Genomic DNA, 12,390 nt, shown 5'->3' on the forward strand with positions numbered 1-12,390 from the left:
CCGCTTACAAAACAACATAAGCACACACCCCCAGGTGTGTACACATGCCCTGTACATGCTAATGTCTGTCTATGCTAAGACCAGCACACACCCCCAGGTGTGTACACTTCCTCTGTACACGCTCACATCTGTCCATGCCAACAGCACACACCCCCGAGGTGTGCACACACGCTCTGTACACACTCACATCCCTCCCTGCCAATATGAGCACACACCCCCAGGGGTGCACACACACACTCTGCACATACTCACATCTATCCCTGCAGCCTGAGTCAGTCACAGAGAGGCAGAGGAGGAGTAGGAAGGACGTAATGGGCACTGAGATTCTGGGCCGGTTCCCCTCTCTACCTCGGGAGAGACCCCTCATGTGATCCTGCTGTCACTCACCGTTCCGCCTCCATCCTCCATCCTCCCACCGGGATCAGGAGGACGCCCACTGCACAGAGCTGTGATGAGGATGAACAGAAGATTGCAAGAGCTCACGCCAAGGTGCTGAGCACAGGACCTATGGAGTGCTTCTTTCTGCTGTGGCTGACATCATCAAACAAGAGGCTGACACGGCTTCCGCAGAGAATGTCACTCGCTGAGAAACTGAAACGTGTGACCTAGGAGCCTGTGAAGGTCTAAGAACAAACCAACAAACCAAACGGTTTTGTTTGGTTTTCAAACACCATAGCCTGTTTTTTCGTTTTTCTCATGCTGTACTTTGAGTATCATTTAGTTTAATTTCAAAGTAAGTCCAATAAATACACAAAATCACAGGACTGAGCATGGAGCATTGTTTCACTTCATGTCCTCCAGCCTTTAGGGCACATTAAGGAAAGACATGATTCCAGGACTCCCATTAGAAAGGCTGCCCTGAGGCACCTGCTGGGGCAGCCAAATTGCAGCTGTTGATGCTGCCCCCAAGCTGCTTGGATGAAGCACAAGATTCCAGAGGTCTCTTCTCTTCTGCCCTTCACCCAGGAGAGAAGGTGGAGGGAGAATGGTGAGAGAAAACAGGAAGAAGGAGGGGGGAAGGAGGGAGAGAGGAGGGGGGAGAGAGGGAGAGAGGAGGACGAGGGAGGGAGAGAGGAGGCAGGAGGGAGGGAGAGGAGAGGAGAGAGGGAGAGGAGAGGGGGGAGGGAGGGAGAGGAGAGGGGGGAGGGAGGGAGAGAGGAGGAGGGAGAGAAGGAGAGAGGAGGGTGGAGGGAGGGAGGAGGGGCATGTTCCATCCACCAAGGCAGCTGCACTGCAGAGAGAATGAAGGGTGTGTTGCCTCTCAGGACAGCAAGTTCACGCTGTTTATAATTGTTAGCATAAACAATGACCCGCTGAGGACAGGGCTGCAATTGGAGTTGACAACGTTTTATTTTCATAGTTGATATAGGGGACCTGGACCTAAAGCACCGTGCCTTGCCCTTTCTCCAGAGGGGCCAATGCCTCTCTATACTTGACTCTATTTTAACTAAATACCCGATATTGACTAGGAATTATGACGTGTAGGATACCCCTTACCACAGTAACGTCAAACTCACGTTCTAAACGCAGGCACCAGTGTGAACTCAGACTCCACGGCCAGCATCGTAACTGGAGACCACATGGGCAATGCTGTGAACTCAGACCCCACAGCCCACACCATAACTGGAGACCACACGGGCACCAGTGTGAACTCAGACCCAACAGCACCTGCCTGGGCTGCTCCAGCCACCAGCAGAACCTGTTGTGCAGCTGAACTGGAAGCTGATTCTGGAAAGAACTGAGAAGCATGAGGACGAGATCCTTCTACCTCAACAGGGATCAATTTTTTAACGATTTCTTTCTTTTAGAAAACTGTTAATAAAATACTTTGTTCTAAAATGACCAGGATTTCAGCAGCCTCTACGTTCCTTCATGTCAATCAAAGCTTAGGCACGTGGGTTACTTCACTGTTCATGACACCTTTTTCAAATAAACCCCGGGGCCGCCTGTGTACCCAAGAGCCTGGGAACTGAGCATTCAGAGAAAACGTCCAGGGCGAGAGTGTTCACGTCCCAGCGGTGCAGTAGAGCGCATGGGGGGAGTTTAAGCCACAAGTGGCCACACGTCCCCTGCCTCTGGCCATTGCCCACTGCTCACACACACACTCCTTCCTCGACCCATCCTGAGCCACGGGGCCCACGCGTAACCAAGGTCACTGCAGCACCTCCAGGAACAAACTGGTTACAGGTGGACTGCTCTCTACGCAAGGTACGCTAGATTAAGAAAACTGACTAAAAAAAGTAGGAAGAAAAACTCACTCCACCCATTGAGGCAAGAGAAATGCACACAGCCTCTGAAATCACTTCAGAGGAGTTTTCCTGGGTTAGGTACGCGGTGGGGTGACCCTACCCCATAGCGGGGCAATAGCACATGGTGGGAACCAAGGAACATCTCCGAATAAATGTAGGAAAATGCACTCAACTCCCAAACAGAGAGAGAAACTGCTTTTTTCCTTAAAAGCTTCTTTCTTTTATTCTCAGAAAGACTCTCTTTGGTGTCTTGACTGCTGACGAGACAAGCCTGTCATCCCCAGAAAGCCGCCCTGGACAGTCTCCAGATCCTACAGCCCTCAGATCCACCTTGCCTACTGATGATCCCACATTACAAAACCTAATCATCAGAAAAAGCTTCCCAGTCCGCAGCTCACAAGTGACATTTTATTCAGGGAAATGCTAATAAAAACCTGGGCCTCTGCGTAAACGCTGTGTCCTAGGTACTGAGGCTCCACACAGATGGTACACAGGGAGACAGGCCTCACCCCTTCCTGGCGCCCCATGTCTCTCTTCACATTTTATTAGCTGAGTTTTGTGGCAGTTTGTTACTTTTAACCTGCCTGTCCAAGGCAGCTGCACTAAACTACTTGTTCAGGGCAGATCCACTCATAATGACCATCAGCTCAGAGTTGGAAGTAGCACTGGAGAATGAGGTGGTTTCAGGGCACTATGCTTCCCTGCCCTCTTTTCCAGGGATGCCAAGTAAGTTTCTGCCGTGGCTGATGATGTCAGTACTACATTAACATTAGTTCAACGGCAGGCCACCAATTAATACTTAATGAACAATCTCCTTAAAAGCAAAACCCCATCTCTGCCAAAAATACAAAAAATTAGCTGGGCATGGTGGTGAGCGCCTATAATCTCAGCTACTGGGGGACTGAGGCAGGAAAATTGTTTGAACCCAGGACGCAGAGATTGCAGTGAACTGAGATTGCACCACTGCACTCCAGCCTGGGCAACAAGAGTGAGACTCCATCAAAAAAAAAAAAAAAGAAAAGAAAAGAAAGAAAGAGGAAGAAGAAAGAAAGAAAGAAAGAAAGAAAGAAAGAAAGAAAGAAAGAAAGAAAGAAAGAAAGAAGGAAGGAAGGAAGAAAAAGAAAGAAAGAAAGAAAGAAAGAAAGAAAGAAAGAAAGAAAGAAAGAAAGAAAGAAAGAAAGAAAGGAAGGAAGGAAGGAAAGAAAGAAAGGAAAAGAAAAGAGAAGAGAAAAGAAAAAAAGAAAAGAAAGAAAGAAAGAAAGAAAGAAAGAAAGAAAGAAAGAAAGAAAGAAAGAAAGAAAGAAAGAAAGAAAGAAAGGAAAGAAAGAAAGAAATGATTCTCACAACACTGTCAACATCTTCAGTTCTTCCCAAGGGTAGCATAAAATTATCACACACAACGTAAACTCAATCAGATTAACGTTCTTTCCTCACCAATCCATACCTAAATCCTTATTTCAAACTGGCCACCAATTTTTCAGAATTTAAGAAGACTGAGAGGAATAACCACGAACAAGCAAGGTTTACGCAGACGTCAGTCTTCCCAACTCTCGCTCAGGAGCTCACCCCAAACTCCTCCTATGGAATCAGCCTGGATAACAGTCCCTGGTGGCCTCACAAGAACAGAGGCTCCCACGAACCCACGACAGACCCCACCATTCAGCCCCAGGCAGAGGAGGGAGGCGGATGGTCACGAAAGCCGGAAACGCAGGCAACTGTGACTTGTCTGACCTAATGTAGGCGATTGGGCTAAAAAACAAGGCACATCCACCAGTGAATGGGGTGCGCTCCCAGCTGGCTGCGCAGAGGCTGTGGATATGAAGGAACTCACTTCCCTGCACACTGAAGTCCATCAGCGTCTCCACATCGACCGCACCTGGGCTCTGCTCACCCCTCACAGACTAGGATGAGAGTGGCCGCGTCTGGATAGAATGTCAAGGACGGATGGACAGACATCCTGGACAGACACTGTACAGAGACCAGGGGCTGGGCAGGGGGAAGCGGCATAGCCTTGGGGCCAGCAGGGGCAAGGCCGGGAAGCCTCGGTGAAGGCCTGCATCTCCTCATCCACCAGAAGCAGGAGCGGCCACGCAGTGTGGGCTGCAGCTGTCGTGAAGTGGCCAGTGGGACATAGCAGGAGGCCGTGCCCACCCTTACCCCCAGCCCAGGAGGAGGGGCCCAGCTGCGGGCACTGCCCGGGGAGCCAGCATCCTGAGCCCCCAGGGAAGGCGGGAAATTGCCCCTGGGCACTGGGTGCTCAGGCTGGAGGTGGTGAGACCTCGAGGCCCTGCAGTCGGGGAGGTGAGGGCAGAGGTGGCCAAACTGAAGCTCAGTGAAGGGCTTTGTCAGGAAAGGCCCCCAGAGGCTGCCTCACCAGCCCGGGGGAGGTTACTTCCGGCCCAGAGGCTCAACAGGGCCCTCGGTGGTGACGTTTAACCTTGTCCTCTGACACAGGACCATCGAGACAGGGTCACTCAAACCTCTGCCAAGCTCTGCACCCAAATGAAGCTGTTACCACAGACGCTGAGGCAGGCAGTGCTCATCTCAAATCTGCACAAGTGGTTTCTTTAGCCAGTTCTCCAAATTCTTAATGACAAACCACACTAAACGTGTGTTCTCAGCATCACCTATGCTCATAGCTATGTATAAAATAACTATCACAAGGAAAACTAGGTGGTGAACCCAGGAGGAGGAAATCCCCATGATGAGTCGAGAGAACACCAACGGACGATTGGCTCTTCCCAGCTGAACCCAAGAGTGCTTGGCTGGGCTCACTTCCGTTCTAATTTCCAGATTTATTTTTACTTTCTCACATTTTCATTATGAAAATGTTCAAACATATTTAAAAAGTGGAGAACAGTACAACGAGTGGTCAAGTTTTCTCCACGTGGAGCTCCAACAACTGCTAGCATTTCGTTAGATTTGCTTTCTCACTGTCTCTGTAGATCAGACAGAGAGACAGATTTGTTTCTCCTCTGGAGCCACTTGAAGGTGAGAGGCTCCTGCTGCCTCACCGAGTCCTCGGGTACACATTCCCTAGGAATAAGGGCCCCTCTGCAGCCGCAGTACCATCATCGGCAGACAAGAATTATTTCCGAGCATCGCTGTCCAGGTTATGTTCAGTTAGCACAATCGTCCCGAAAACGTCTTTTCTATCTGAGCCACACACTGCACCGAGTGATTCTCCTTCCCCGTCTTCGTCAGGGACAACCTAGCACCCCTTTTATGTGTGATCTTCAATTTTCGAGAGTCCGGGGCCATTGTCCTGCAGAATATCCCCTACCCCAGAGGCATCTGTTTCTAGGGCCATCATTAAATTCCCTACTATGCACCTCCATTCCCTGTAAACAGGAAGTTTCAGTCTGGAGGCACGATCACCTTCTGTCAAATGCTTCTCAGCAGCTTCCGGGTGAGGCTGCTGCTTCACGAGGGGTGCGAGCTCCTACTCCTGGTCACTGATGGCGCGGCCGCGATCAGTACCACACCCCGAATCAGAAACGTCTGGAGGGGCCGCGGGCAGCCAAGACACCTGGAGATGTGAACGGCACAGGCGTGGGGCAAGAACAAGGTCAAATCATAACGGAACGTCTGATTCCAGACAGTCCCACCTGGGTAAGATGGTGACATCTCCCTAGCAAGTATCTGAAGCCAGAAAGTACGACAGAAAATTCATGACCTGCCTTCGTTCACCCAGGCTGCTCTAACAACACACCACAGGCTGAGCAGGGGCTGGCGAACGACACAAGTTCATTTCTCACAGCTCTCAGTCTCAGTCTCAGGCTGGGAAGTCCATAGTCAAGGCCTGACAGGTTTGCCTGGTGAGGGCTTCCTGGTTCATAGACGGCGCCTTCTCACTGGGTCCGCACACTGTGGAAGGAGCGAGGGAGCTCTCTGTAGTCCCTTTTTTGAGGGCACAAATCCCATTTATGAGACCCTTACAACATCCTCACCGCCCAAAGCTCCCCCTCCTAGCACTATGTCCTCGCGGGTGAGGATTCCAACTTGTGAATCTTGGGGAGATACAAACATTACAAAAGCCCATCATTTAATTTTTTTAAAGGCATTTTTGCTTCTACAAAGTCTCAAGATAAAATCAAAAGAAAGAGGTCTGAGTCAATCCACACAGTTCTCCCAAAAAGGGAAGTGATCAATTGCCACCACTTTTTATCGGAGACCCGCTGGGTGCCCCGGTCTGCACGACTGATTCTAAATCGCCGTCCTCTCCTCTGCCACTCAGAGGTCAGAGTCAGTCCAGAGCTTAACACCAAGGCAGAGCTGACTGAAAGACACCAGCTAATCCAGTAAGACAAGCCAAGACTCCTGCCCAAGGCCTAATCCTTTCCCCAGGGAAACATGGAAGGGCCAGACACCTGGCAGCCCTTCCTTCCTGCTCTAAAGCCCCAGAGACACAGCCCCGCCAGGTGTGTGCCTCGGGCAATGCACGGTAATGTCAGTTGGGCACCGAGTCTGAGAACATGTTCTCAAGTAAAAATGAAAACAAGACTGCTGAGAAAAGTTCATGCTTAATCACCTCTGTGCTAAATTCTAAATGCAATGTTATTTCAGAGTTAGGTGGAAGTAATTCCTTAAAAATATATATGAACAGTGACTAGCAACCAGGGTGATAAGTACTCAATATGTGTTTGATGAATAAATGAATTTTTAAAATTTATGAAAAGAACACTCTCTATTTAGGAGAATTCTATTTAATTGGACGTCCTAACTATACAGTGACTCCTTCGTGCTGACAGCAGAGTTTGCTTCAGTTAACTCAAAAAATGGTAAGTCACTCTAACAGGAAACCAAAAGGCTTTACAGAGAGTCCAATTATGGTGCCAATTCAACTGTGCATGGCAATTTCACCTTAATATTTAAATTCTCGAAGCACCATACTCAGAAAACAAGATGTAACATACCTAAATGCATCGCCTGAAGCACCGTCATCTAGAATTTGACAAAGTTTGACTGTGAGTTTCAAGAAAAGGGCTGACGAGGCCAAGAAGTTCCTTCCCCTCTCCACTTACCTCCCATTTTGGTGACCCACTTCATGCAGAGAAATTCCTGTTTCAGGTTTGCAGGCATTGGAGCAATCCTGGTATCTATTTCCCCAAGACACCAACAGGCTGAAGTCTGCAGGGTGCACATATTGAAAATCACAGGAGCACTGGAGTGGCGGAAAGAGGTGCCCGTGAAGACGTCATCCTTTCCAAGACAGGCTCTGATTCTGCCTCCAGGCCCTTTTGCAAAACGCCATTGCTACAAATTCACAGCCACCAGGAGGAAACACACAAAAGACCCCACTGCCCTCCTGGCTTCCCAGAAGGCCTCAGAAGGACGAGACACGGAGGCTGCGTGCAATCCTGGACCCTCCTCCCTGCATTCAGTTTGACGCGTGTCACTTGTTTGACTGACGGAGGTCCCACAATGGGCACAAGGAGACCTGTCAGGTCAAGAGGGTGCTGCCCGGCTCATGGTCCACACATGGGGATCTGTCAGGTCAGGATGCCCGGCTCACGGTCCACACATGCGCACCCGTCAGGTCAGGAGGGTGCTGCGCAGCTCTCAGTATCAGCCACATATGCACATTCTCCACTGAAGCCACTGCATGAAACCACTGCATGAAGCCACGCTGGAAGCACTTTCTGGCAGGTTTAGGAAGCTCGTGTCCAAGGTCATTAAACACATGGCAAGCTCGCCTTGGAGGCATTTTACTTTGCTTATGACAATGAAGCATTCTCATTGCACTGAATAAAGCACGCTTTCTTGTTCAGTGCCTCTTTGAAATAGGCATTTTGTGCCTGTCTTACAGATTACATCAAGGCCCTAATACATTTAGACCCTTGTCTCAGGTACACACAAAGCAGCGGCATCTCTAGAACGTGTTTTGGACCACGGGAGGAAACCAAATCGCAGCATTATCCATTGATGTTGCTTAAAGTGTATTTCCAAATGTGTCTCCCGAGCCCAGCCATTGTTCACGGCTTCCGCTGACCACACGCCATCTGCTGGGCACTCTGTGCACTTTCTCCCACACCCGCCACACCTGTGGTCCTGTGCCTGTCCCTCCACACGTCCCCACGTGGCTAAATCTCCCACACTCACCACACCTGTGGGCCTGTGCCTGTCCCTCCAGGCGTCCGCACCTACCACGCGGCTAACGTACACCTCTCACAGGCGGCAAGTGCCTGAACATCCCCATGGCTGGAGGGGCTCCGGGTAGGTTCTACAGAACCCACAGACAGGCATGGCCACCCCGCCCACGGCCACCAGAGGCTTTGCTTTGTCTCTAGAGGTGCCTTCGATGAGGCGACATGGCAGGTGACCCAGTGTTAGGTAATTAAGACTCAGGAAATCACGGCGGTCCTACCTTTAGAACTCACCTCTCTCCCCAGCACTACATCACGAAGGGTGGGTCGCCAGAGCTGCGGAAGAGATGCCCAAGGCTCCCTCCTGCCCTGACAGGCTGGGACACTGCTCCCCGCTGTTGGTTTCTCACCGCACCTCAATAAACTGAGCTCACAGCAAGAGGCGGGCATGGGCTGAGTAGAAACACACAGCAGAACCCGGGTGGACAGGACGGAGGACAAGGGTGCTCGCGGAGACGAGGGTGTGCCCCAGGAAGAAGGTGCACGCGGGGTAGAGGGGGCACGCGGGGAAGAGGGTGCACACGCTCTGAGAACCTGGTGGCAGCAAGGCCGGTCAAGGCTGAACTCCAACAGAGGCAGCAGCAACGGTGTTGGGCAAGTCACAGAGAAAGCACCACCCAGAGGGGCTGCAAGAACCAGCAGCAACCCCAACCCAACGTGCTCATCGAACTAGGCACACGCACACGCTGTGGACACGTGTGAATATGTTCCAATTAATGTGATGTTATGTAATAATCAACAATGTTAATCCCACGACTTCATTACATGGCATCTGGCACATTGAGACTTTTTATTCTGTCTCTCTTCCTATACAAAGAAGTGAAAATAGGTGCAAGATCATTCACAACAAATTATTGCTAATTGCGAAAAAAAAAAAAATTCTACCCTCACCTTGGAGGCTCTCAAGGCAACAGCTCGTTCTTTGAGGTCATGGTTTGGACGCTCTCCGGACCCCTAGGTGGATCTGAAACTGCAAGGAATCCCCTAATGGGCAGTTTTGGGGCCAGTACTGACGCCAGCCATACATCCAGGCAGGTCTTGGCAGGTTGCTCCGTGACCTCGGCTGGTTCACTAACCTTTTCTTGCACTCAGAACCCGCCAGGAACGAGGGCACCGGCCCGCACGTCTCTGCTCCCAAGGCTACATCCCCTATGTTCTGCTGCACTCTGGGTTCCATGCCTTAGATCCCAGGCACCTTAAAGTTGACGTTTCCCCACCAGCCCTCATGAAGATGATACTCAGATAACGTCCTTCCTCTCCCACCTGGTCAGTACCCAGGGAGAAAGGAACCCGGGTCTCAGTTTGATTTTCTGCCAGTCCATCAAAAAACAGCTGGCCAGCAGCACTGGTGCACAGCACTGCCAGGTTACCCGTGAGGAAAACAAAGCAAAACGAGATATACTCAAGTCAGCTGCGGCAAGTGCTCCCACATCCCTGCTCCAACAAGGAAAGACAGGAGGCCGGGAGTGTGGCTCACATCTCTTGTCCTTCCTTGTTGGGTCAGGGGTACAGAAGCATTTTGGGAGACTGAGGCAGGACAAATGCTTGAATTTGAGACCAGCTTGGGCAAAATAGCAAGACCCCGTCTCTACAAAAAAAAAAAAAAAAAAATTAGCCAGGTGTGGTATCGTGCCTGTAGTCCCAGATACTCAGGGGGCTGAGGTGAGAGGATCACCTGAGTCCAGGAGGCGGAGGTTGCAGGGAGCCAAGACTGCACCACTGCACTCCAGCCTGGGCATCAGGGTGAGACCCTGTATCAAAACAACAACAACAACAAAAAAGGATAAGAAATACAGGAGACACTAATAATTCCAAATAGTGCCTACTAATTTGAAATCTTTTCCAGATATGGTGAAGGAAATCATTTTGCTTCCTACACCCATTCTAAGGAAACATTTCTGTTTTTCTGCTATACAATTTGGTAACCTGCCATTTCAGATCCTGGTCTCTGTAAGCAGGACTTGCTGGAGTGCCAGCAAAGCAGCGCTCTGAAACCTCAGCATCCTCAGGCCCACCTGGAGGGCAGGTGAAGGATTCTGGGCCTCCACCTCCAAAAGTCACACTGGGGTGGGGCAGGTCTGGGGTGAGGCAGGGTTTGCACTTCTAATGCCTTCCAGTCTAGGGCCACACCACCCTAAACACGCCCATCTCATCTAATGCATAGCAGAGGGAGAAGCCACGTGGGGCAGCTCACAGAGCAAGCGTCCAGGCACCATGTCACCAGTTGTCTATTTAAATGCAAACCCATCAAACAGCTTAAGTCAAACAGGTTCACCCTCCTAACACATTGGTCAACACAGCTAGTGATAAATATCACTGCTGTTAGACCTTCTGCTCACTGATGACCAGAGCAATGGCCTGAAGCATCAAAGCTGAAGGGTGTGTACCACAGTCAGGGTTCTGCACACCCCCATCCCAGGCCATCTCACACGGGTGCCTTCACCGGCACCGGGGTCTCACAGACCAGCTCCACGCTCACACTTACTGGGACACAACCACCCTTTCAGCCCTTCATGCTTCTGTACCCTATAGCAGTGTTCAAGGGAGGCTAATTTAAGAAACAAATGTAATACAGACATCTGTGAACTTTTCCTCTATATCCACTGTGTGGCCGTCCAGAAAGAGAAATATTAAAAAGAAAAAGAAGATTTAAGAGTCAAACACAGGGCCGGGTGCAGTGGCCCATGCCTGTAATCTCAGCACTTTGGGAGGCCAAGGCGGGCGGATCACATGGGGCCAACAGTTTAAGACGAGCCGACCAACATGGCAAAATCCTGTCTCTACTAAAAATACAAAAATCAGCCAGGCATGGTGGCACATGCCTGTAATCCCAGCTACTAGGGGGGCTGAGGCAAGAGAATTGCTCGAACTGAAAGACAGAGGTTGCAGTGAGTGGAGGTTGAAGTGAGCCAAGATCATGACACTGCACTTCAATCTGGACAACAGAGCAAGACTCCGTCTCAAAAAAACAAAAACAAGCCAGGCACGGTGGCTCACGCCTGCAATCCCAGCACTTCAGGAGGCCAAGGCGGGTGGATCACAGTGTCAGGAGATCGAGACCATCCTGGTTAACACTGTGAAACCCCGTCTCTACTAAAAATACAAAAAATTTAGCAGGGCGTGGTGCGGACACCTGTAGTCCCAGCTACTCGGGAGGCTGAGGCAGGAGAATGGCGTGAACCCGGGAGGCAGAGCTTTCAGTGAGCCTGGATCGCACCACTGCACTCCAGCCTGTGTGACAGAGAGAAACTCCATCTCAAAAAAAATAACAACAACAACAACAACAACAACAACAACAACACAGAAACTCGTGGAACAAGCCCTTGCCCCACTCCATGTCAGCTGTGCTGTGTCACCCAGGAGCATGCCAAGCTCAAAGAGTCATCCACCTGCCTTGTGTAAACGATGTCACTACTCGAATCACAGAGACTGAGATTCCCTAGCCCTTGCCATGTGGCTTAACAGGCATACAGATTCAACACCTTCTGGAAAGGTGATGTATCAGGTTTAACTAAGATTTGTTTTGTTCTGAAAAGAGCAGGGGCACGTTCCCAGGTGAGGGGACTCCAGGAAACACTGGCTGTGTCCGATGGGCCCTCACCTGGAGAAACAAGCGCTCGACTCCTCCACCCTCCACCCGGACTCAGCAGGAAAGGGGTGCAGAGCTGAAGACAGACTCGTCTATAAAACCCTCAAGGGTTGTATCCAAGAGCTACTCACTGCCCAGTGCCGCCGCACCCTGCCCCCCTGTGCAGGTACCAGAGCTGCTGTCCAGCCTTCCCCAGGCTCTCCACGTCTCCTTCCACTCCACGCCAACCTGCACCACCCAACGCCCCACCGTCACTTACTGACCACCTGCCTCAACTCCCGCATAGCCTGGAAACTACAAAGCTGCCTGGCAGCAAGAGGGGACAGGCATCGACCGCACCAGCCAGGTGGCACCTGCTCCCACCAGACTACAGGGTCACAGCGAGTGCCTCATGGAGCCGTTGTTA

At 50.8% G+C, this 12,390-nt stretch overlaps 1 protein-coding gene across 2 annotated transcripts in view; it reads right to left on the reverse strand.

Annotated features, from left to right (window-relative positions):
• LOC139361615 (disco-interacting protein 2 homolog C-like) overlaps positions 1-8,187 on the reverse strand; it is a 151,611-nt gene extending 143,424 nt beyond the window's left edge. The window contains exon 1 of one of the 2 annotated variants that reach the window (XM_071090221.1): positions 7,274-8,187. In XM_071090221.1, coding sequence (XP_070946322.1) covers positions 7,274-7,394 — 121 coding nt within the window. In that variant the 5' untranslated portion in view covers positions 7,395-8,187. Of the gene's footprint in view, positions 1-387; positions 1,051-7,273 lie in introns of those variants that run through there. The other variant, XM_071090227.1, reaches the window with a different exon arrangement.
• Positions 8,188-12,390: the final 4,203 nt, after the last annotated feature.

This window comes from Macaca nemestrina, unplaced genomic scaffold (assembly GCF_043159975.1).
Source record: "Macaca nemestrina isolate mMacNem1 unplaced genomic scaffold, mMacNem.hap1 Scaffold_70, whole genome shotgun sequence".
Lineage (NCBI taxonomy): Eukaryota > Metazoa > Chordata > Mammalia > Primates > Cercopithecidae > Macaca > Macaca nemestrina.